This window comes from Mastigoproctus giganteus, chromosome 10 (genome assembly GCF_048544385.1).
Source record: "Mastigoproctus giganteus isolate SK-2022 chromosome 10, ASM4854438v1, whole genome shotgun sequence".
Lineage (NCBI taxonomy): Eukaryota > Metazoa > Arthropoda > Arachnida > Uropygi > Thelyphonidae > Mastigoproctus > Mastigoproctus giganteus.
This window is the reverse complement of record NC_143584.1, coordinates 124,549,316-124,576,052: the sequence shown is the minus strand read 5'-3', so window position 1 is coordinate 124,576,052 and position 26,737 is coordinate 124,549,316. Positions and strand designations below refer to the sequence as shown.

The 26,737-nt window shown below is 36.0% G+C and overlaps 1 protein-coding gene across 1 annotated transcript in view; it reads right to left on the bottom strand.

The window, feature by feature from the left end:
- The window catches only part of Tdc2 (Tyrosine decarboxylase 2), a 412,627-nt gene that overhangs the window by 166,235 nt on the left and 219,655 nt on the right, over positions 1-26,737 (bottom strand). The window contains exons 8-10 of the mRNA XM_090383012.1: positions 26,388-26,420; positions 20,886-21,047; positions 10,570-10,637 (exon numbers count right to left, since the gene is read on the bottom strand). Coding sequence (XP_090239138.1) covers positions 10,570-10,637; positions 20,886-21,047; positions 26,388-26,420 — 263 coding nt within the window. The remainder of the gene's footprint in view (positions 1-10,569; positions 10,638-20,885; positions 21,048-26,387; positions 26,421-26,737) is intronic.

The window sequence follows — 26,737 nt, the reverse complement described above, 5'->3', positions numbered from 1 at the left end:
TGCTGGAACAAACCTTGATCTGTCATTGTGAAAGTTGACAGCTTAAACAAATTAAAGGAAGAACTGGACAAACGTTTGGAGTGAATGGATAGACAAAATGGTTTTTTTTTTTTTTTTTTTTGGCTGATTATGTATAAGCCTGCTTTCTTGCATCATATGCCTCTACTAATGCTAATGATTTCATTTCTTATCAGTTTCTTTTCTACTGAACCAAAGAAGAGAAATGAGGGATAGTACATCTTACTGCTGAAAATCTGCAATGCACTACATTAGTGTGTGTATATAATACAATGTTGGTATTGGTGAGTTCTAATGTTATCCAAGGCTAACTCTAGTGTGCAGTTGTGCAGTGTGATACTGCACTAATGAGGAATCTGTTTGGATATTATCATGTCTAGAAAGGCAGCAGCCAATCCCACAGATACTTCTGCCGTTGAAATGGCATAAAGTCAGAATGTTCATCTCAATATGAATATAGCTGCAGGTAGACAGCAGATAGAATATCAGACTTCTCCCAGTTATTAATGGAGAAGTCACTTGCTGAATCATGAACATGTCAGGGTGGAAGAGATTGTCTTGGTATAAGGTATGCAACCCTGTCTTAGCATCATGTTTCAGAGTATCTTTTGGATACAGATACCAAAAGGGTAGTTGGTAGTCTGATGAGTATTTATGTCTTCCCATCATGGCTTGAAAATGGATGTCCATGCAGGGTGGTCTGGCAGAGACTTCGGTTTGAAAGCATAGTTAAGACAACTGCCTCCATCAAAGCAATAAAGATGGCTCACTAGCTCCCACACATAGACTCTGGAGAGGATTTTAAAATGTTCTAATAGCAATAACAGCCTAATGGTGGATGAGACACTGCCATTGAAGTACACTATTTCTAGCAGATGCATATATTTGGGCCCTGTAATCCAGTTTAGATTACACAAGAGAATAGAAGATGTTAAAACTCCTCTTGTACTTTGCACAAAGTTGAAAAATATGTTAAAGAGAGTTCAACTTTTAATGAAATACAAGCCCCAAGAATTTTGTGCCATACACAGGGCACTGTTTATGGCTGAAGGAAGTTGCTCAGTAATGAAATTTAACTGAACGGCAAAAAAAGTATAACGCTTTAAACTGATCCTTGAGGTACTCTCTCTCTCTCTCTCTCTCTCTCTCTCTCTCTCTCTCTCTCTCTCTCTCTCTCTCTCTCTCTCTCTCTCTCTCTCTCTCTCCTCTTGGCAATACAAATGATACAGGATGGATCCTACAAACTCAGAAAGACCAAAAGGAAAAATGGGAGGTAATCTAAGGTAGAGGCTATGTCTTTTAAAATACAAAAAAAAAAAACGAAGTTATGTAGTATGTTTTTCCTATATCTTAGAACAGACACCAGTCACCTTTATTTTAACAAAGCACCTTGGATAGATGCTTCTAGTCTATTTATATGGTCCAAACGAGGACTTGTTTCTTCAGAAGATGCATTGCATATGGCAGATGAGGTCATATGCTTCAAAATACCATATAAAGCATTGACCATTCTCTCCAGAATTTTGTACAAATGGCTAATCAAAAGCAATACATCAATATAATTGGAAATTTAGGATCTTTTCCTGGCTTAGAGAAAACAAAGGTGGCTGCCTTATGCCAGGCATTCTGGAAAATGCTCTTCAATAATGATTATTATACGGGAAGAGTTGGTGATCCACAGAATTCAGTGAGAGGTGCTTAACCATTTCATAATGGGTGTTATCTAGTCCAACAGCACTTGCCTTAGTAAAGGTTAAAACATTTGGCATTAGAATTAATTTAGCATTGTCATATGATTCAAGATAACATGCTTAAAAAAAAAAACCTTCCCATTTCACCTATCCATTCCCTCCAAAAGTTTGTCTAGTTCTTCCTTGAATTTATGTAAGATATCAACTTTCACAACTACAGATGGCAGTTTGTTCCAGCAATCAACCAAACCACTCTCTAGCTAAAAGCAAATTTCTGCATATCTATTCTGCAACAGTCTTTCCTCAATTTCATTTTATGCTCCCTCAAGTGCATAATCTGAGCAAGAGGAAAAATCCCATCAGCAGTGAGCGTGCTCAAACCATTAAAAGCCTTAAACACCTCAATCATATCACATCGCCGGTGCCTCATCACCAGACACTAAAATTTGAAAACCTGAAGCCTTTCTTAGTAAGACAACCCCTTTATTATCCTCACCAATCTTGTTGCCCTTCTCTGTACTCATTCCAGCAGCTCTACATCCTACCTGAAATGAGGCCTCCAGACCTGTATGCAGTACTCAAGGTGTGGCCTGACCACTGCTTGTACAAAGCAATAAACATCTCGTTATCCCTGCTAGCAAAATCCATGTATATTAATGACAAAGCCCCATGAGCTGTCCTGGCAGCCTGTCTACACTGCTAAGAGAAATTTATATCTGACTGCAAAATTTCTCCAGGTCTTTTTCATTCTCCGCTACCCTGAGTATAGTACTGCACAGTTAGTACGTTATTCTGGGGTTATTGCTACCCATATGCAGTACTTTGCATTTATCAATGTTAAACTTTAGTTTCCACTTCTCAGCCCATCTGCCTAACTTTTCTAGATCCTGCTGCCATAGCATACTGTCATTAACAACCCTGGAGACCTTTATATCATCTCATCTGCAAACTTACACATTAAGTCTGATATACCTCCATCAATATCCCTTTATCCATAGCAGCAACTTGCCATTAATGCCGCACTTCTCAAATTTGTACAGCAGACTTATGCGCAACAGTATCAAGATTTTCTGAAATCCAAGTGTACAGTATCAAAATTATTTTTTTGCATCCAGTTCCTTTGTGAACACATCGCTGTATCCAAATCAAGTTAGTCAGACAAGATTTCCCCTTATCAAACCCATGCTGTCTGAACTACACACCTGCACTCTTGTCTAGATAATTGTGCTTTACTTATTTTTAAGTAGTGACTCCATTATTTTCCCTGGAACAGTAGTTGAACTAACAGGTCTGTAATTACTCATGTCACCCTTTGATCCGCTTTGTGAATTGGGGATACATTTGCATATCTCTAGTCCATGGAGACCTTCCCTGAATCTAAGGATGTTCTCATAATTATGGCTAAGGATTTGCTTGCTTCCTTTGCTCCTCCCTTAATATACCTGGATAGATCCCATCCACCCCAAGTGCACTTTTCATGTTTAACTTGAACAATTTCTCTTCCACTTTCCTAACATTTATTACAAAAATCATTTAGCTCCCTGTTAGATTGATAAACTTATGGCCTCCACTTCATTAGAGAAGTCCTCACATGTGAATGTAGATACAAAATACTCATTCGGTTTGTCATCTACCTGAGCAGGATCATCAACAGTCGAATCATCGATATCAAGTGGACCAATCTGATTCAACCCCCTTCCTTCTAGAGTTTACATAAAGAACTTTCTTTTTGTATCCTTTGCCAAAGATTTCTCATAATCTGCCTTCACTTGCTTAACATCCTTTGTGACTGGATTACAGACTAACCTATATCTACCATAAGCTTCTGTGTTGCCTGATAATTTATATCCATCCCATGCATTTTTTCCCCCTCTGCCATGAGTCTCATTAGTTCATCTGGCATCCATTTAGGCATAAACCTTGAACAATGAATGAGGCCTCCGTAGCCAAGTGATCAGGAGTGGAAATGCAGTAGCAAATGCTCTTTGAGTAGACCAAGGTCTGCCAAATACGGTCAATCTGCCAACCTGCATTTTACCAGCGTGCCAGATTATGGTCCATTTCCCTCAACATGAATCATTGAAGAGGATTCTATCCTAAGTGGATTGATAATGGCTGCAGTTACCCTTTTATCTTGAACAATATTTCTTAGTTGGTATGAAAATCCTAGTAGCTTCCATGGTTAATTCCTGGAATGTTATCCCAGTTTCCCCAGTTTTTAACTCTCGAATGATAAATGGTCAGTTACTGGGTAAAATCGCTTTAAAGTGAAATTAAGGATCTGTTTTTCCATCTCTTTTTCAGGATTAAGAGTCTGGGATGCAAGCTGTTGCAGACATGTTAGAAAATGCAGTTGAATCTGCAATAGTGCATTCATTATATTCCAGGATTGATGAAGGGTGTGATGTGTATTTTCTAGATTTTGTCATTAGATCTATGATTATTTTTGGCTCTGTTTGTAAATGTAAATTAAAGTTTGCTTATATAACAACTTCATTATTTACAGACCACGTGCTTTGCCATATACACACTTAAAGGCTATGAGATTAGCCATGCTAAGTAACCTTCGGAATATTCCCCAAGGTTTGTTTTGGGTCTTTTATGCTGTTTTTTATTCTGCATTCCATCAGGGTTTTTTGGAAATGGTAAAAACCAGGTGGACACTTTGGAATTGAAATTGCTGCTGTGTGGACATTATTTTCTGTGATTTATGTCACTGCATCACTGATTGCCAAATTCTGCAAAGATGTTGGAAGGCATTCCCAGTCATACTGATCAATATTTCACAGTGATAACCTAAAAGGGAGATAGTCTCCCAATAAGTAGGGCAGTTCTCTCAGGAAAGTGATTACCTTCACACAGATTACCACTCCATCTCCTAAGTAAGTGAAGGCAGAAAAGAGGAGCAGACAGAAAGATCCATGACAGAAAACATACAGGTAGGTATGTTTTCTGCCATGGAAGGAGGAGTTGGTTCCCATAATTAGAAGAGGGAAGTTACTGTCAGTGAGCATATACTCTATGACATGGTCACTTCCATTATTGTTAGCACTATCCCATTGGTTAATATTTCTGAAATTCCCTAATAGTAAAACCAGGAAAGGCAACTGCATCACAAGGTCATCAAGGTCTGTATGGGCATCTGATTACCAACAAGGACAGAAACTCCTATATGCAGGTTCAGTCCCACTTCTCTGCTTTCAAATGATAATCAGAGGTTCGAATGTTACATTCTTCATTCCAGGTATTAATGATTTTCACTGAGGCCAACTCCTCTTCTCATAGTGCATATCCTTGGCACAACTATCCCACTCGCAGAGAAAGCAACAATACTCAGTGCAACTTTGTAGTCCTAATAAAATGGCGATTATCTTTAAATCACCACATATCTGCTACTCATACTTCTGATAGCATACACCTAAGAGGAGAGGATGTTCTCCATGTTTGTGTATGTTTCTTTTTTGCAGATGGCATATGCAAAAGTTATTGAAGGCAGCATATTTCCATTGTGTAAAATGGAGTCTTAAAGCTAACTTTAGAAGCGTCTATAAATAGTTGCCATTCTTCAGGAATGTGCCTTGAGTTCATTGCTGCCATTACGTCATCAACATCCTTACAAACAAGGTGTTCAACTTCTGTTTGATGGAACTGACCATAGTCTTTATTTCATGTAAAAAATGTTGTCACTTTCACAGAATGATCAAGATTCCACTGTTGTAGCCTCATGACCAAAAGCTCTGCCTTATTCTTCGGCAGTTCAAGATCTCCAATGAGGTCATCAAGCTCACTTTCTGTGACCTTATGTGGTTTAGACAAAATGGTGGACCCCTTGACTTAGATGGCTGCTGTACAAAGGGGAATCGAAGGGTGACACGAGTAATTACAGAACAGTTAGTTTAACTTCTGTTACGGGTAAAATAATGGAATCACTGGTTAAAGATGCATTGCAGGATCATCTAGACAAGACAGCAGCAATAATTCAGACACAGCATGGGTTTGTTAAGGGAAAGTCTTGTCTGACAAATTTCATAGGATATTATGATGTGGTTATAAAGGAACTAGATGCAAAAAATAATTTTGATATCATATACAGGCATACCTCGGTTAACGTTACCTCTGATAACGAAGCTTCGATATAACGAAGTCGGCAATTTCAAGCCCCATTTAACATAAAAAAAATATATTCCAGTTTAATCACCTGAAATCTAAACAAACTGAGAAATTACGGAAACCTTTGGGGCTTCTCGTGGTTGGTTCGAGAAATTTAAAAAACGGGCCAGGATTCATAGTGTAAAATTAACAGGAGAAGCTGCAAATAAGTTTCCAGAAAAACTAAAGGAAATAATTGAACGTGAAAATTTTCCAAATTTGGTGTTCAATGTTGACGAAAGCGGTTTGTTCTGGAAACGGCTACCAACAAAAAGCTTCATTTCTATTGAAGAAAAATCAGCTGCTGGGTTCAAAGCAGCCAAAGACCGTTTAACGTTACTCTTTGGATCAAATGCCTCTGGCGATTATAAATTAAAATTGTTATTAGTTTACCATTCAGAAAATCCGAGGGCGTTAAAAGGTAACATAAAAATGAATTCACCTGTAATATGGAAAGCAAATAGAAAAGCGTGGGTTACCAAGGAGTTATTTACTGATTGGTTTGTTAACCACTTTTCTCCTGAAGTAAAACGGTATTGTCAAAAAAACAACTTTGAAGAAAAAGCTCTTTTGTTGTTAGACAATGCTCCGGGACATCCTACTGATCTTAACACGTTGCATTCCTGTCATGCATTCCTGTCAAAGTTGTGTTTCTTCCAGCAAACACAACTTCCCTGATTCAACCATTGGATCAGGGAGGAAAAGCATCATTTAAAGCTTATTATCTGCGTCGAACATTAAGCAGTTTAACTGAACTAGAGGATAAAGAGGAAATGACAGTTAAAACTTTTTGGAAAAACTACACCATTAAAAACGCAATTGAAAATATTGATAGTTCTTGGAAAGAAGTCACTAAGAAATGCTTAAATGGAGTTTGGCGCAAAATATGGCCAGAAGTTGTACTAGAAGAAGAAAATAACATCCAAGAAATTGGAAATGAAGTTATCCAGATGGCTCAATCAATAGGTTTCGAAAATGTCAATGAAGAGGATGTTAGAAATTTATTGAATGCAGAAGATAATGGTTTTTCAGTGGAAGATTTAGAAAACCTTGTTAGCAACGAAGACAAAGATAATGAAGGCGAAGTTAAAGAAGTTCCTGCCGAAAAAGTGTTAACAACCAAAGATTTAAAAAGGTGCTTAAATGACATTGAAAACGTTAAATTTTTTTAGTGAAAATGATCCTGATTTAGGAAGAAGTATTATTGTTAAGCGATCAGTGTTAAATGCAATAACTCCGTATAGGCAATTGTTAAATGAAAGAGAAAAAGAGCATAAACAATCAACTTTACACTCGTATTTTAAAATGTGATTTCACTTTGTATATAAGTTGACTGTTTATTTAATAAAACTTTTCTTTGTCCGAAAAAAAAGCTTTTCATTACGTAAGAACATATCCCTATTCTGGCCATAGTATTTTTACCTCTGAAAACGAAGTTTCGCTTAACGAAGTAATTTCGTGGAACGCATCCTATTCGTTATTCGAGGTATGCCTGTATTTGGATTTCAGGAAAGCTTTTGACACTGTTGCGCATGGAAGACTATTGTACAAATTGGAGCAGAATGGTATTAAGGGTAAGTTGCTACAATGGATAAAAGGATGTTTAAGTGGGAGAAGACAGAGGGTGGTAATCAATGGGTACTGCTCTTCTTGGACTAATGTTATTAGTGGAGTCCCGCAGGGTTCTGTGTTAGGTCCACTGTTGTTTTGTATATTTATCAATGATATTGATGAAGGTATATCAGGCTTAATGTCGAAGTTTGCAGATGATACAAAGGTTGGCAGGGTTGTTAATGACAGTAATGGCAGTGTGCTACTGCAACAGGATCTAGATAATTTGGGCAGATGGGCTAAGAAGTGGCAACTGAAGTTTAACCTTGACAAATGCAAAGTACTGCATATGAGTAGAAGTAACCCCAGAGAAACGTACCAACTGTGTGGTACTACACTTAAGGTGGTAGAAAATGAAAAAGACCTGGGAGTAATTGTGCAGTCAGATATGAAGTTTTCTGAGCAATGCAAACGGGCTGCCAGGGCAGGTCATGGGGTTTTGTCAATGATATATAGGAATTTTGCTAGCAGGGAAAAGGAGGTGATTATCCCTCTGTATAAGGCAATGGTCAGGCCATGCCTTGAGTACTGCGTAAAGGTCTGGAGGCCTCATTTTAGGAAGGATGTAGATTTACTTGAACGTGTACAGAGAAGGGTAACAAGATTGGTGAGGGGAATGAAGGGATCCTTTTACCAAGAGAGGCTTAAGTTCTGAAAATTGCAGTGGCTGGAGACTAGGCACCTGCGCGGTGATCTGATTGAGGTATATAAGACCTTGAATGGGTTGAGCACGCTGAATTCTGATGGGATCCTTCCACTTTTTCAGATTACGAACCTAAGGGGGCATAAATTCAAATTAAGAAAAGACAGATGTAGATTAGATGTGCGGAAATTTGCCTTTAGCCAGCGGGTGGTTAATTGCGAACAAACTTCCATCTGTCGTTGTGGAAGTTGATAGGTTGAATAAATTTAAGGAGGAACTGGACAGGCATTTGGAGGGAATGGTGTGTTTTTTTTTTTGGCTGATGCTGCATAAGCTCATACACTTGCTTTCTTGCATCAAATGCCACTGCTACTACTTCTTTGTGTATATCAAATTGATGTCCATCAGTGTCTTCATCTTCAACCAGAGCATACAGAAAAATGGTTGGGGGGTTCAGGAATAGGTAGTATTCCACCATGAGGCATAGGACGAATTGCACATGGTGTATATATATGCGGCGCCTCCATAGCCAGGTGGGCAGGAGCAGCAATGCGTAGCACTCTTCTTGATTAGACCGGGGTCGAGCCCGTGCCCACCAAATACGGAGGATGCAGAAAGGTCAGGGAATGACCACCGCATATTCCCGGAGCAATATGGCCTTAGTTGCTAATGCTCCTAAAAACCAAACAACAACAACATTGTATATTTGGTTCCATCACTGTCCACCTTTTCTTCACTGTCATCCCTTTTCTCATAGGAGGGACTATACAGAAGTAACCGTCTGTGATGTGATTTGTTATCTCCCCCCATATCATGGGCACTGCAAAAAAACATAAAACGTCCCTTTCAATTCACTCATGCATTGAGTTTTGATGAACAGGTAGTGCACCATGTGTGTGGAGCCCAGTTCTTGTCCTGATCACCTACTTTACACCCAAAATAAAAGTAGGCTTTTTTATTGCTCGAGTTAAGGGATGCTTTCTTGAAGCTAATGTGACTTCTCCACACACGTAACAGAAACCATCCAAACTATTCACACAATTATGGGGCATATTACCCCAGAGGCTCACATCTGGTGAGTATGGGCTTGACACACCCAGGATCCTGAGAATCCCTTAACTCGAGCAAAATTTTTTTTTTTTTTTTTTTGGCTGGTGCAGCAAAAGCCTCAAGCTTCCTTGTACCGTATGGCTAATTATAATAATAATCTTACAAGATACAAATACAGCACAAAAATTAGGAATCTCACGCAGAGAACAGCCATTAACTGAGAACAAATCACCCAGTACCTAGTCGTATTTGAGCATTACTGCAACCGAGTTGAAGACTCATTTCAGGCGACAACCTATCACATGATGCATAGCAAGGTGGCAGTTGCTGACCATATGAAAAGAGCATGGTGGTACTGTAACTGCAGTGTTGCCATGCATTTTGCCGAGAGCCATAGATGATAATTTAGGCTAACTCGATAATATGGGACACCAACAAAAATTAGAAAACAAGAGCCAAATGACAAATTTTAACATGATTTTCATGTTTAGCAGCATAAAATTAGTTGAGATTGGATATTTTCATTTTTGTAACATTTCACGTGTTGATCAGTGTAATTGCATATAAACATTGAGTTATCTGACAAGTTTCAATAAAAGTGAAACTTGTATCAGATAAGATGTTTTATCAGTTTTAAAATTGAAACTTGTATTAGTTGCAACAAATTCATCTGATACAAGTTTCGATAAAATTGAAACTTGTATCAGATAAACAACTGAATGGAACATCCTATGCTTTGTTAATGGATGTGCAGATAATGTGAAGCAATATTAAAAAGTGTACAAAAGGTAAATACAATAATTGGAAGTAAGATGCCATAAAATAAAGAACAGAAAGTCATTGAAAAATGGTTAGTGTCTGCCTTCCCAGAGGGAGATGGGCATTTGAAATATTGAGCATGCAAGTCAATTAAGGGAAAAGTCCTGAAAAAGGAAATGTTACAGTCCTTGAATAAGAAGAGACCAGGACAGGCAAGCAAGCAAAAGTTATTAATAGTTAAAATTAATAAATATTCTGCATGACTAGAAATATTCAGCCACTCCTCCACAAATATTTTGTATTATACAGTAGTCCACTGCATGTGTATTGGCTCGGATATACCAATAAATCTTAGGCCAGTCTATATGTTAGAGGTAAACATAGGTTGTCAACCATAATTTAGGCTTTCAACATCAGATGGTTTTTATTAAACACATAAAAACCTTTCTGTGCTTGCAACTGACTCAACTAAGCCTCTGAAAATTCACTGTGGTAGATATAATTCAAACACTTATGACTGTAGGGGACACATCAATAGAAAAAAGCACACATACCCAAAAAAAAACATCCTCAACTTACAAAACATTAAACTACAGAAGGTATGTAACACTTAATTTGAACATTTGAAAATAAACACCATATACCTACCACATGGTAGAACAGTCAAAATTCACCAGCATCCATTTGTTGGGATTCATATTGAAGGAAGATGCATACTATATATAAAAAAAAGTTAGTTAAGCACACAGTGCATTATATTTGAAGTACGTTAACAAATAGTAATAATTCATGACTTATAAACAAAGAAACTACTTTTCTGCTCATCTGCCATATTGGCATTCACTCCTCCAATCAGCACATGGCAACAAACATAATATCCACTGTATTAGCTACAATACAGGGTGTTTCAAAATTATTATATGTAAATATAAAAATTTATATTTAATGAACAATATGCATCAATTTAATTTTCTTAAACTCATTTTGTAGCTTAAGAATAGACAATTTTTACAATAATTTAATTTTTGTTTTATTTTATTGATACCTCTAAAACAATGGAGAGTACCCAATTATGTTTTGAAGAAAGAAAGGCAATTATAAAATGGTATTGGAAATATGAAAATTTCAATCAAGTTCAGCATTCTTGGATATCACAATATGGAACAAAACCACCTTTCACCCTCCCCCACTGGAGAAGAATTATATGAAAATCAACATTTAAAACTGACCTTAAGCTTCACCCCTATTATTACTTAACCTTGAGTTCTGTATAACTAGCCTTTGATTTATAAAAATAATGAAATACCTTCAAGGCAAAAGAATTCCAGGCATTCTTTTGCCTTTCCAATGTGCACAAAATAGATGTAATAAAAAGACATTACAGCTGACATAAACAGACTGACATTAACAGAATAATGATTTATATGAAAGAATGTAAAAATTGCAATAATTGGACAGATGAACAAATGTTTAGTAGTCCCTTGCTGGAGGCTCATCAAAGGATTGGCATAAGGAATCAAGAGATCAGAAGAGAATAACAGCAAGGATGTATCAGATCCCAGTGATGAGATTCTGAAGTTTATATACAGGGCTTTTCAAAATGATGTATACACACTTTAAAAATTAATAAACAATATGCACCAATTTAATTTTCTTAAACACCTTTTGTAGCTTAAAAATACACAATTCTTTTACAATAATTTAATTTTTGTTTTATTTTATAGATACCTCTAAAATGGTGGAGAGTACCCAATTAATTTTCAAGAAAGAAAGGCAATTATAAAATGGTATTGGAAATATGAAAATGTCAATGAATTTTAGCATGTTTGGAAATCACAACATGGAACAAAAATACCCACATTTTTAACATTACTTATTTGCAACACAAATTTGAGGACCATGGTCAATAACTTAGAATGTGGTAGGAAGAAAACATCAAGAAGTAATGAAAATGTTGAGGCTGTAAGAAATGCAATCCTGCACACCCCAATAAAAATTTTATTGTTGTAAAAGAAAAAGTTTTTTTGTCTTCAAAGTATCAAAAAAAAAAAAAATTTACATTTGTATATATATATTGTTCATTAAATATAAATTTTTAAAGTGTGTATACATAATTTTAAAAGACCCTGTATATGGTATAGAACAGAGGTTCCTAACTGGTGGTTTGCGAATCCCTGGGGGTTCACACTAAAAATTCTGTAATGCCGTCTGCTTAGATTCACATAGGTATATTATTGAAAACTACAAAATATAACTAATAATAAACAATAAAGTGAAAGAAAAAGTAAAGAATTGAGAAAGAAAGAAACCACATATCCTACAATTCCTTATAATTACTTTACTATTTTACAGTATTTCATATTAAATAAATATCTAAAACTATTTCTTGACTAAAATGTCCACGAGTACGAAAAAAAGGTTGTTTATGCATGGGTGCTGCACTCCCATCATTTCTACTCAGGTAGTACACATCATCATTTGATTATATCTCATATTGTGAATACCTTCACAACAAGTTGCCGAGGTATTGCACTCCTTTGAATAAGTAATGCTTAACAGTGGAAAAGACTAATGTTGCTTATTCTGGGCATATACCACCACACAGACCGGACCGTTTCAAAGCTTGTTGACTTACTCATCGTTGGGTGGGCAGGTACCCTGTTGTTGCAATAGTGACAACCCAGTTAAGTATGACTCCACAATATGAGAGAGAGATGCTTGATGGTGTGCATGGTTTAATTTAAACCTATTTCTTGATTAAATGTCTAAGAGTATGAAAAAAGGTTGTTTATGCATGGGCAATATGAGATATAATCAAACGATGCATGCATACTACTGGGTAGTAGAAATGATAGAAGTACATTACCTAGGCATAAACAGCGGTCTGGAGAGCTTGATAATCACGGAGTTTCTGAGAATAAGTAATAACAGTCTTCTCTACTGGGATAGCGTTGCCTATCTGATGAGTTTTTGAGTGGTGTGACAATGACTAATTGTCCCTCTTTTGATGCCATTTCTTTTTCTTCCTCTCCTACTATCACTTTATTACACCTTTTTTGCTTTCGTAAGTCTAATAGGGACAACAGAGTATCTTATCCCATACCATTTTTTAAACGGTGCTGTCTGAGTTGTGGTATCCACTGAGAATAAGTAACATTAGTCTTCTCCACTGGTGAAGTGTTACTTATTCAAAGCAGTGCAATACCTTGTCAACTCGTTCTGAAGGTATTCACAATGAGATATAATCAAACGATGTATGCATGCTACATGGGTAGTAGAAATGATTGAAGTGCATTACCCATGTATAAACAACCTTTTTTTAAATCTATGTTTTCCACACTAAATTTTTTTCATTCTCAAGAATCATTGTTACGTATAGTACGTCATTTTTTAGAACCTATAGTACTTAGCACCGTGCACAGGTTTAAGTTTGAAAATATGAAAGAAAATACTTGTTGACATTAAATGTGAACTTCTGTATATTGTAATTTTCAGAAAATACGTATGAAAAAAGGTTGTTCCAGAAAACAGAAGTCGAATGAATAAACGAGGAAGAAGAAAAGTTAAATGTGGGATTGAACTTGGACAGTAAAAGGATGTTGATGGTTTCAGCATGTGTTCGGACCGCTGTGAAAGAGAGAGTGGGAATTATAGAAGCCAATTCAGAAGAACAGCGCCCATGGAAGTACCTATAGAAATGGAATGCAACAGGAAAAGAACGTCTATGAGACAGAGTGGAGAGAGTGTTACAGATGAGACATTAATGAACCTAACTGCCCTCTTTTGAATGAAATCTAGAATTCAGAGAGGGGTTTTGAGGGCACCACCCCAGATGTGGAACAATATTCCATGGTAGGCTGGATTTGCGATTTCTACAGAGTTAAAAACTGTTTGGTAGAAAAGTAACATTTAGAGCAAAAGATAATACCCAGTTTTTTAGATACATAGGAAGCAATATTTGTAATGTGCTTTATGCACAAGAGATATTAGAAGTCAGGGTAATCCCCAAGGTCTTGCTTAGAAATCGGAGCATCATCGAAGTAAGCACAGGGGCAGAAGAATCCTTTTTGCGAGATATAAAACAGGACTGAGTTTTAGACGGATTTAAATTAAGTTAACTTTGCCCCACTGGAGAATTACAGGGAGATCAACATTTAAAGATTTGGCAGTATATACTCGAGAAGTTGAAGCTGTTTGAGCAGAGCAAGGTTTCTCAAACTGGAAAGGTGGAAAGCAATGTGCTATCATCAGCAAAACTATGGATAGCATTTCTGGTCAATAGAAGAATGGCATTAATATACAAGAGGTAATGTGTGGAGAAAGAACTGAACCTTGGAAAACACAAGCATTAGTGGAGAAGTTAGAAGACAGAGGGCCAGCTACCATCACCTGCAGTGAGCGATCAGAGAGAAAACTGGAATCCAATTACAAAAAAAAGTTGGCAAACCATATGATGGGAGCTTGTTTAGAAGACCATTATGCCAAACATGATCAAAAGCCTTTGAGATGTCAACAGCAACTGCTTGTGTTTCACCAAACTTTTCCATTGAATTAGTCCATAAATGGGTAACATAAGCCAGAATATCACCAGTGGATCGACACTGACGGAATCCATACTGGCGATCATTGATCAGACGGAAGGTTTCTAGGTAGTTCAAGAGTTGGCAGTTAATTGATTTCTCCATTACTTTGGAAAGAGTAGAAGTAATTGCAATGGGACGATAATTGGATGGGAGGGATTTGTCACCCTTTTTTATGAACTGGCTGGATATAAGCAAATTTCCAAGCAGAAGGAAAAACACCTTTGGAATAAGAAAGTAAAAAAAGGTGGCAAAGAATAGGAGTAAGTTAAGGAGCACAGGTTTTGAGAACAAGTGGAGAAATACCATCGGGACCTGGAGCTTTCTTAGCATCAAGATTCATCAAAATCCTTCTTACATCCTTTTGACGTAGAGAACCACAGGAGGCATTGAATGGAGTGTGTTGGGAATGGTAGGAGGTGTTTTACCAAGATCATTAATACACGAGTTCGAAGAAAAATGGGATGCTAGTAGGTCAGCTTTATCCTTGGCTGAAGTGACAACAGAACCATCTGGTTTGGACAGGGGTGGGAACAGAGATTGGGCAAAAGTTGCGGCCAATAACTTTGGCAAGAGACCAGAATGCTCGGCTACTAATAGGGCAAGAAGCAAGTTTTCTACTCTTAGCCTGTTCAAACTCTAGTTTAAACTGATTAATAACTGCTTTACAATTGTTGCGAGCTTTGGTGTAGGCAGAAAATGAAACTGAATTAGAAACAAGCCAATTATGATATGCAACATTTTTCTCTTGAACAGCCTTAACACATTTATTGGAAAACCATCGTGAAGGTGCAAGCAGAGGATTTGGCTGTCACAGAGCATCCGGACTTCGCCGAAATTGGATGCACTTGACTTGAGTGTCACCCAAATATCAGTTCTATTAGCATTTTAGACTCCCAAGTAGCAAGTAAGGCTTGTCTGGCATATCTGAGAGAATGTTTGTGACAACCTCAAGGACCAGAGTTATTACTTGACTTATATGATTTCTGGTTGATTTTTTTTTTTTTTTTTAATTTGGAATCTTGAACTGTCCTGTCCTGGTTAATTCAATCCTGGTAAATTGAGTCTGCTGTACTTTATTATTACCATATTTAATGTTGGTAATGTCTAACTGTGTGTTTAATTTATCAATTAAACTTTATTATGCAAACATATATTCAAGAAAATCACGTTATCTTCTCCATATCTGTGGGGGATAAATCAACGTATCCCCCACAGATATGGAGGTCTTACTGTACTGCTTTCAGATACCTGGCAAAATATCATTATGGTAACCAGAAGGAAATATAATGAAAAGTATTTTTATGAGGTTGTCAGATATCAATCTAACTATTTTTGCACATAGCAAATATTGTAACCCTGAACCAATTTATTAAAATAAAGTTTTATTACAAATCCATATATGGTTTTAAAAAATTATACCCTTTAATGAATAATGAAGCAAACTTATTATATTAATGAAATAAAATATTTACAGCAGAAAATACAGTAGTCCTATACTATATGAGTTTGATCAAAAATTTTTGGGGACTGACTTTGTACTTTGGAATTGTGGCTTTCTAGTGATTGCAGCTTGTCATAATATATTCAGTGACTCATCACATTATAAAGTGATTTTACTAAAATTTGCATCAAATTTTGTTTAGAATTAGGAAAAATGCAAAAGAAACCCACAAAATGTTGGCTTTTGGAGAAGCTATGCTTCATTCAAAGGCTATTTATGAAAAGTTTAGAAGACACTTATCCATCAAAGTTGGTCCTCACTCTACTCACCCTTCAACTTCAAAAATCAATGATTTTAATTGCTTATGTCTGATATTTTGGTCAGTAGCAATTAGCATATAATGATCCAGAAAATTAATAGTGAAACTGGTATTTTTTAAAATAACGTTAATCAATTTTAATGCAAGATTCAGGAATGAGATACATTTCAGTAAAATTTATTCCTTGCATTCACACTGATGATCAGCAAGTAAACAAGTTCCCACACATCAGAATGTCTGTCAATGTGCTGCTGGCCACACTATTTATTTCATCAATACAGTAGAAGCTCTCTTAACTGATCTCTGCTTAACTAAGCTTCCCCTCCCATTCCTCTTCAAAACATACAATGATGGCCTTGGCACACAATATTTTAAAGTCTTTCTGGATAATGCTCTCTTTTTTGCATCCCAATTGTGAAGAACTCAAAGGAAACAGAGCTTATTTATACCACCAAATGTAACATCCTTGATCCAACCTATAGATCAAGGGGGTTCTAGAATGTCTAAAGAGACAACATAAGCAAAATACTGAGTGTTTTTTTTTTGGGGGGGGGGGGAAATAGAAGACAAATACAGATCTTTTAAAATAATTAATAGTCAACATTAAAGATGTGGTTACAATATTGCACTAGCATGAACAAAATTCCCAGTTCAATACTTACTAATCCTTGGAGAAAACTTTAGCCTGAGGACAACAAAAGTCCTAAATGAAAACAGAACATATGAGGAGGATTCAAAAAAGCTTTTATTCACCCAGAATAACTGGGAAAGAAAGATTATTAATTTTTTTTTTTTGTTTGATACCTGGAAATGTCTATAGAAACTCCACAAAATTTGGTTTTGATCTGACAGGGTTTTTTTTATTATTATTATTTATTTATTTATTATACATTTTTTCCTTTTCTCTTGCAGTATTGAATCAAGTGAAGTGTTACAATGGATAAAGTAAAATACAGATCACTGATTCAGTTCCTCTACATGAAAAGGAAAACATCCAAACAATCCACGGAGAAATGGTAGCTGCTCAGATTATTTGTATTGCTGCACATTGGTATAAATGATTCAAATGTAGAAGAACCTCACTGCATAATAAAGAAATCCCAGGACACCCAGCAACTGTTGTAACTGAAGAGATGGTTGCAAAAATTGAGGCATTAATCCTGGAAGATCACCCATATTTGCATTAAAAAACTAGTTGCAGAGCTCTAAATTAGTGTATAGTCTGTGGGGAACATCATCCATCAACATTTGTATGTGTAAGGCATCTGCTAAATGGGTTCCTAGACTTATGACTCCTTACCAGGTGAAAGAAAGGGCACAATGTGCACATGAAATGTTGACGTGCCAGGAAAAGCAAAAGGTGACCCCCCCCTCCATGGAAACTTAATCCATCACTATGATCCTGAAACTAAACAAATGTCAAAACGATAGAAGTATGCAGAATCACCATCTCTTCCCCCCCCCCCAAAAGAAGGCGACAAAGGTGTAACTAAGTTTTTTTTTTTTTTTTTTTTTTTTTTTTTGGATCTGCATGTTGTAATACTAACAGAATACCTTCAAAAGGGCTGTACTGTGATGGCAAAGTATTATTCCAATCTCCTCATAAAGCTAAGTGCTGCTAGAAAAGAAAAGAAAAAAGATGAGGAAAGCTGTCAAGAGGTGTGTGCTTATTCCACAATAATATACCTGCACATTCCTTGCATGCTGCAGTGAAGTGTGCCCATGAATGTGGGTTTAAAATATTGCCACATCCTACTTATTCTCCCAACCTAGCACCCTCAGATTTCTTCCTCTTTCCTGCCCAGAAGTCTGTTCTTTGTGGAAAATACTTCACTGCAGATGAGGTGAATTTCTGTTACAGTCCGAGGACTTTTACAAAACTCTCCTGCAAAAGTGTATTGAGAGATGGCAAAAATGTGTCATTTTGTCTGGTAACTATGTCGGAAAAATGTAATGCATGGTGTTTGTTTCAGCCTTCTATCACAATTACTCTGGGTGAATATAAAACTTTTTATTTTCCAACACCTCTCAGAGTTGTTGTAAAATAGAATTATAGACTACACAGAAACAAAGACAGTGCGATGGAAGCGGACAGATCTAAATATGAAGAGATTGAATCAACCCAAGGTCAAAAATTTATTATGCAGCAGCCAAAGATGCCCTAGATACAGCTTTACATTATATTGAACAGCAGCCCTCAACAATCAATGATGTGATGTTTATAAAAAAACAAGTTAGTCAATGTACGCAGTACGTTATATTTTAGATGCGTCAGAAAACATTAATAATTCATGATTTATAATACAATAAGTCAATCCATCATTACGAAGATTTGTTACAAAAGATTCCTAAAATATTCTATGTAAGCATTGAAATTTTGAAATGGACCAGAGCTCCTGTTCCAAACTTATAGTAATATTTCTATAGGGGAAACTTGCGAGGAAATACTATTAAATCGAAATGCAACTCTGAACCATTCCAGGGACCAACAGAATATATCATAAAAATTTGGAAGCAATCTGCATTTTTCTTGTCTTCTTGTCAATTAATGCAAAAATATACTGTCATTTATGGCAATTTTTGTAGGAGGGAGGGAACAAGGGCTATGAAATTGTAACTGGACCCAAAATTTTCCAAAGGACCAACAGATCATAGGCTGAATATCTGGCCTTAATCCAACTTTTCATTCTAGAATAATACAAAAAATATACTTTCATTTACAGGCAGAGATTCCCGTGGTTTGAGTGGGGGCATGATTGATATTAAGCTTTCCAGGGAGCATGAAAACATAAGATGAAAATGTAATATCGATTGAAAGTTTTTTTTAATTAAGTAATGTCTAAACATATGATAACATATTTCCATTACAAGTTAGATAATGTATGCAGTGTATTGCATTTCAAGCAATTTATAGGTTTTTTTTTTTTTCCTTCTTAACTGAATTTTCTTTTCCTGTGATTAAATGAAGTGAAGAGTAAATATAATTATCTTCTTATCAATTAATTACTAAGTTTATAAAACTTTATAGAACACTTAATAAAACTAGTTTTACATTCTTGAAACTAAGCTGTTCAGTTTTACACATTCAATGCTCCCTTAAGCAAATAAGTAACATTGGATTTTTAATCCACTTGGAGGAGAAACACTCTCACAACTTTCTTTCAATTTGACAGAAGAAAAACCGGATTTTTTTTTTTTTTTTTTTTTTTAAATCAAGCACCTTCCACCGGAAGGTTACCAATTCAGCCATAATTAGAAGAAAGCCCAAAAATGCTTCTGCCCTCTCCAATCAGATTAACTCAATTCCATGGTTTTTTAATCCACAAATCAAGAAGGGTATTGGAAAACCCAGCAGGCAGCAAAAGTGTTAATTATAACTTAATAATATTTATTACTCTCCTCCCTGCATACTTTTTTTTTTTAAGTCTCTTTTCTTTCTCTTCAAATTATCTCTTCAAAAGCTGCACCACACAGAGTCTCACATAACAATACACACAAAGCATGCATGGATTTGTCTAAAGATAACAAGAGTGAATTAAAACTACATTTAATCCATGAATTTTTTTGCCATCTTACCATACAAACTGTATGGGAAAAAAACATAATTGCCAAATTTCTATTTGTCTGATTTTAATTAAATTTGGTTTGGCCTAACTATTTTTAAGAACCCCAAATACAAAATTTGATGAAAATTTGTCTACTAGAAGTTGAGTTGTTTCATATGAATGGATGGACAGACAGACACTGAAAACAATAGCAAGACTTATATAACAACAGTAGCTGTAAAACATCACACTTCATTTAAACAAATTAAAGTTTCTAATTTTACTTAAATGAAAGTACAGGTTTCAAGTGAAAATAAAATTCTTAAGTTATATACATGTGTACACACTTTTTCGTTCAATGATTACCCGCTTTAACCAACTTTTTCGATTAACTGATCAACTACCAGTCCTTATCAGATCAACTAAGAGAGATTCTACTGGACAAATTGTGGACCACACTGCAGAAACAAAGGCCTAATCCTCTCAATGGAAGACTGTCTTCTCCAAGGCTCAAAAAAGCAAGAATCTAGAATCTCAATCAAATGAGAAGGTCTTGAATATTGCATTTCTTGATTTACATGATATTTTCATGTGAATTTGTCCCAAACAGTCAAACAGTGAAGCTGAAGGTCTACACAACAGTTCTATGGTGATTGTGTGAAGCTATTCAGAAAAAGCAATCAGAAAATTCCTTTAGCAAACTGGAACTTGTAACATAACAACCCTGCAATTTCCATTCAAGAATTTCTTTAAGAGCATTCCATTACAATGGTTCCTCCAGATTTATTTACATGTATTTTTAATCCCCTCCCCCAAACTTAAAGTCCCCAAAAAAGGTCACAGATTTTCAACAAATGAGGCAATCATTCAGAAGACAGCACAACACAGGAACTATTAGCAATTCCAAAATAAGCTCATCAGTAATTCTTCTGGAAGTTGCAGAAACATTGGAATTGGTGTATACAGTATCAAGGAGATCCATCTCTGAATAGCCAGTAAGTTTCATTTCCCAAATATTAGTTCAGTCCCTGAAATTTTTAATCATATCTCATATAGGTTAAGACTATTTAACTTGCCTCAATGCCTCTCATAAGAGCCTGAAATTCTGGACAGATGAATGAACCTCCTGCATATGCAGCATCTACATGAAGCCATACACATTCCTTCTGACAGACAGGCCCAATTTCATACAGTGGATCAAATGAACAGCATGATGTTGTACCAAGGGTAGCTGCCACCTCCATAAATACAATATTGAAAAGATAAAATAAATTCATATTGTTTAAACCAGTTCTGGTTTTTAAAACAAAAATATTAACATCTCTTACACACACTATATCAAATACATCAGAAATCACTTCTAAATAAAAAAATATACTATATATATATATATATATATATATATAAATTAATAAATTACAGATTTCTTAAGGACACCTACATTACACAGGCAAAGTGATACTTATAGAATAGCTTCTCTATTAACTTTACCAAGTTTGCTATGCTGATTTATATATATCACAAGGATTTTCAAAATTGGAAGAAAGAAAGTCTTTTGTAAATGCTAATTTATCCAAATAACATCTGCTTTTATTACAATAAAATGGACAAAACCTAGTTAAAGTGAAGAAAACAGAATATTAATTTATTCATACAAATTAATTTTCTTCTAGAGATTAGCACCACTATCATTCCTTTCTTCAGTTTGCATTTGTGCTTGCAACTCAATCAAATCACTAGTTGTGAGGTATTTTCCATGAAGCTTCAGCAACTCATTCACATTGTCAATATTCATTGCAGGTTAATGCTTTTGGCATATCTAAAATTTCCACTGCAACATTTTCTTGCATTTCTTGGAAATCTTCAGTCAAAACTTGCAGCTATGTTTCTTACTACCATAAGGGTTTTATACCTTTTCCAAAACTGCATAAGAGCTTTGCTGTCCTACCATCTGTAGCAGCAATAGACTAAGCAATAGTTCTTCTCAAATACTACTGCTTAGAAGTGAACACAACCACTTGATCTGGAGCACAGAAGTGTTGAATGTTGTTCAGAATAAGGAACAACACTAAATTAAGAGTGAGAATCCACAATATGAGAGGGATTACCAGGAACAATGCTGAAGATTAATAATGACTTAAATTTCATGCACTCCTTCACCAAAACTTTTTTCCCATTTCTGGTACTAAATAGTGCAGAAATCAGTCTGGAAAACAGCTGCATAATTCATGCTTTCTTATTGTATTTCCACTTCCATGGGCTTTCAAAAATTTTTCAAAGCCAGTGTTTCTCACTAAGACACACAAAAAGTGGCTTTAATTTGAAGTTGCTAGTTGCATTAATACTTTTAAATAAGGGCAAGTAGCCTTTGCAGCTTTAAAAGTAGGCAATTTATTCTTAATTGCAACATACATAAGTGAGGACATCTTCCAGAACACTCCCATTTTGTTTACTATTTTATCATCTCCCTCTTGCTTCTATAATTCCAGAAAGAAGGTGTAGAAACACCATGGCTGCTTGAAACTACAGTAAGAACTCTTTTGACTTTTCCACAAGCATAGTTTCCAAAGTCATTCTATTTCCATTATGAAGCACTATTTAGCATGCGAACCTGAACTCACAGCTAATTGTTACCATGCATCCACAATTTCAACTCTTCAAAAGTAATTGAATGACAATTCATTTTCATCCCATCAATTACAGAAGCACTATCTCTGTTTTCTCTTTACACTCATCTGAACTCATCTAAAAGACTTCTACAAACTACTGTTCTCATAAAACTATGAAAACTAAGGAGTAACCACAACAACATCATTGAGACTGCTGAAAGAAAATCAAAATCTTTTAGTTTAACTTTCATATATTTATAAGGCACACTAACTTCAAATCTCATAAATACAAGTTTTCTATTTATACTTTGGGACAATCACAGAGATGAGGGGTGTACAAGAATAACATCATGCTAAATGCTTGACGCTATATAAAAAAACCTCAGATATACGTATCTCGGACAAATGGTATCAGGAGGAAACATACATACCACTGGATATATGTTAGCGTTAGCATTAGTTGAGGCATATGATGCAAGAAAGCAAGCTTTTGCAGCATCAGCCAAAAAAAAACACACACTCCCATTTCACCCGTTCATTCACTCCAAATGCCTCTCTAGCTCAGCCTTAAATTTTTTTAAGCTATCAACTTCCACAACAAGAGACAGAAGTCTGTTCCATCAATCAACTACCGACTGCCTAGAGGCAAATTTACACACATCTATTCTACAACCATCTTCCTTCAATTTGAATCTATGCCCCTCTCAGGTTCATAATCTCATAAAGAGGAAGAATCCCATCAGCATTGAGCTTGCTCGACCCATTCAAAGCCTTATACACCTCAATCAGATCACCTCACAGGTGCCTAGTCTCCAGACACCATAATTCGCAAATCTTAAGTATACCCTTGTATAAGGCAAAAGTAAGGCCACACCTTGAGTACGGTATACAGGTCTGGAGGCCTCATTTTAAGAAGGATGTAGAGCTGTTGGAACGAGTACAGAGAAGGGCAACAAAGGGTTGCTCTTACAAAGAAAGGCTTAAGTTTTGCGAATTAGTGTCTGGAGACTAGGCACCTGCGAGTTGATCTGATTGAGGTGTAAAAAGCCTTGAATGGTTTGAGCATGGTCAATGCTGATGGGATTCTTCCTCTTGCTCAGAATAATCACCGTAGAGTGCATAAATTCAAATTGAGGAAAGAGAGATGTAGGATAGATGTCAGAAGTTTGACTTTAGCCAGCGGATAGTTGGTTGATGGAACAGACTTCCATCCTTTGTTGTGGAAGTTGATAGCCTAAATAAAATTAAGGCTGAGCTGGACAGGTATTTGGAACGAACGAAGGGGTGAAATGGGGAGCGTTTTTTTTTTTTTTTTTTTTTTTTTTTTGGCTGATGCTGCATAAGCTTGCTTTCTTGCATCATATGCCTCTATTAATGCTAATGATACTTTACTCAATTTTAAACTTCCGTTGCCACCTCTCAGCCCATCTGCCCAACTTTTCCAGATCCTCTTGCAGTAGCAATCGGTCATTAGTCATTAACAATCCTGCGAACTTTCATTTTGTCTGCAAACTTAGACATTAAGCTTGATATACCTTCATCAATAAATACAGAAAACAACAATAGACCCAACACTGAACCCTGGGGGACTCCGCTAATACCATTAGTCCACAAAGAGCAGTGTCCATTGATTACTACTCCCACTCAACTATCCCTTTATTCATAGCAGCAATTTGCCCTTAATGCCATACTGGTCCAATTTGTACAGTAGTCTTGCATGTCCAACAGTATCAAAAGCTTTCCTAAGATCCAAGTATAGGATATCAAAATTATTTTTTGAATCCAGTTCCTTTGTGACAAAATCATAATATCCAATCAAATTGGTCAGACAAGACTTCCCCTTAACAAACCCATGCTGTGTCTGAATTATAACTGAAGTCTTGTCTAGATGATCCTGCAGTGCTTCTTTGACCAGTGCCTCCATTAATTTCCTGGGAACAGAAGTTAAACTAACAGGTCTGTAATTACTTGTCACCCTTTTGATCCTCCTTTCTCAATTGGGGTCACATTTCCACATCTCCAGTTTGAGTCCAAGGAAGCTCTCATAATTATGGGTATTTGTTTGCTTACTTCCTTTGCTGCCTCGTTTAATATGATTGGATAGATCCCAAATGACTTCCTTATGTTTATCTTCAACAATTTCTGCCCACTTTGCTCTTGGTTATTACAAAATCATCTATCTCGCTGCCAGAGTTTAATACACCTCTGGCATTTCCCTTCCCTGAATAACTCCTTATGTGAATGTAGATGCAAAATACTCAGTTTGTTAGCTACCTGAGCAGAATCATCAACAGTATAGAATCATCGATATCAAGTGGGCCAATCTAATTCATCCCCTTCATTCTAGAGTTTACATAAAGAATTTTCTTTGCATCCTTTGCCAAAAATTTCTTGTAATCTGCCTTTTCCTTCCTAACCTCCTTTGTTACTTAATTACAGACCAGCTTATCTACCATAGGCTTCTGTGTCACCTGTTAATTTATATGTATCCCATTCATTTTTCTTCTTTGCCATATGTCTCATTCGTTCATCTAACATCCATTTAGACCAAAACTTTAACAATATTATTTAGTTGGTATGAAAAGACTAGGGGCTTCCAAGATTAAATCTTTGAATGTTTCCCATTTAGAATTTTCTGTTGGCAACATCAGCAGTTCTCACTGTATAGAATTTAAAAAGACCACCGTAGTCACTTTACGAAAGCAAAAACCCTTCCCTTTATCTCTGATGTAGTTACTTCATTGAGCAAATCCCACATCAGCACACTGTGATCACTGCCACCTAGTGGTTCCGTTTTCAGCAGATTCTTAATGCATGAAGAATCACTACTGATAATCAGATCAAGAGTATTACCCCCTCTGGTTGCCTCCAAAACATGCTGCTGTAGAAAACAATCATCCAATAAACCCACAAAAGCCTTGCTAGTGTGCGAGTGAATAATCCACAAATTCCAATTAATATCTGGGAAATTAAAATGCACCAGTATAAGACAATCTGATTTACTGGCCCATTTATTTCTCTGTACAGCTGTTCTTTATACTCATCATAGTCATATTAGGCCTATAACACATGCCTACTCTCAATTCTGATTTCCCAGGGCTTATTTCACACCAAACTGACTCAACACTACTTTCAAATTGCAGTTGTGCAGAAACTCATATACAATTGTAGTTGTGCAGAAACTCATATACAATTGTAGTTGTGCAGAAACTCATATACAATTGTAGTTGTGCAGAAACTCATATACAATTGTAGTTGTGCAGAAACTCATATACAATTGCAGTTGTGCAGAAACTCATATACAATTGCAGTTGTGCAGAAACTCATATACAATTGCAGTTGTGCAGAAACTTCTCACAGTAGCACCATTATATTATTATTTCATTTTGTTTCAGATAATCAATTTAGATTCATTTCAGAAGTACATCAATGATGTTTTAAGACTAAAACAATGGCAGAGAACAACTTTTTCATTGAGAAAAAAATGGCAGTCCATTATAATAGAATAATAAAATGGTAACATTTAGCTCAATTTTAACAAAATTTGAAAACTGCAACCCAGATATGACAAAAAATGTCCAGACAAGAAATAGCCTAATCTAAAAGTAAGCAAGGTGCCATTAAACTGAAACACCATATACATAGGTACTCCAAAAATTCACCTTGATATTTTCTAGTATGCCTTCACTAAAGTTTAGTTTTATACATATCATTGTGTACTTTCCAAATAGTCAGTCTTCTAAACTATATACTTGGTCAACCATACATATCCCCATCCCCATAGAGTACCTTTGTAAAAAATTTTGTAATAGCAAGTTTATAACAGAAACCAGGTTAAAATTCATTTTCTAAATCATTACTTGCAAAAGGAACCGACTTGAATGTGCATATATACACACATCAATTTGGTTTTACTTCTCTTTAATACAGGCTTTAAGATGAGATAAAAAAATTAAATTGTTTACTTACAAAGAAAGGGATCAAGCCCATTGATCTGTCTTCCTAAATGGGGAAGAAAAAGCAAGTTTATAGTTCACATTCCATTAACAGTAACTATTATTATCCATGCATCATATTTTCACTAAGCATATACTATTCTTAATAACAACAGATTATTTGCAAAAATTCAGTAATGCCTAACATCCAGACAAAAGGGTGACGCCTGCCACAAAGAGCAAGTGTCATCCCCCACCCCCAAATACACATACACCTCCCAGATCTATCAGCCTCCAAAGTTTATTTAGAAAAAAAAGTGCCCTCGCTAATAGCTGCTTTTCTGGCTACTATACTCTGTATCTTTCCTAAAAGGGATTACTCAA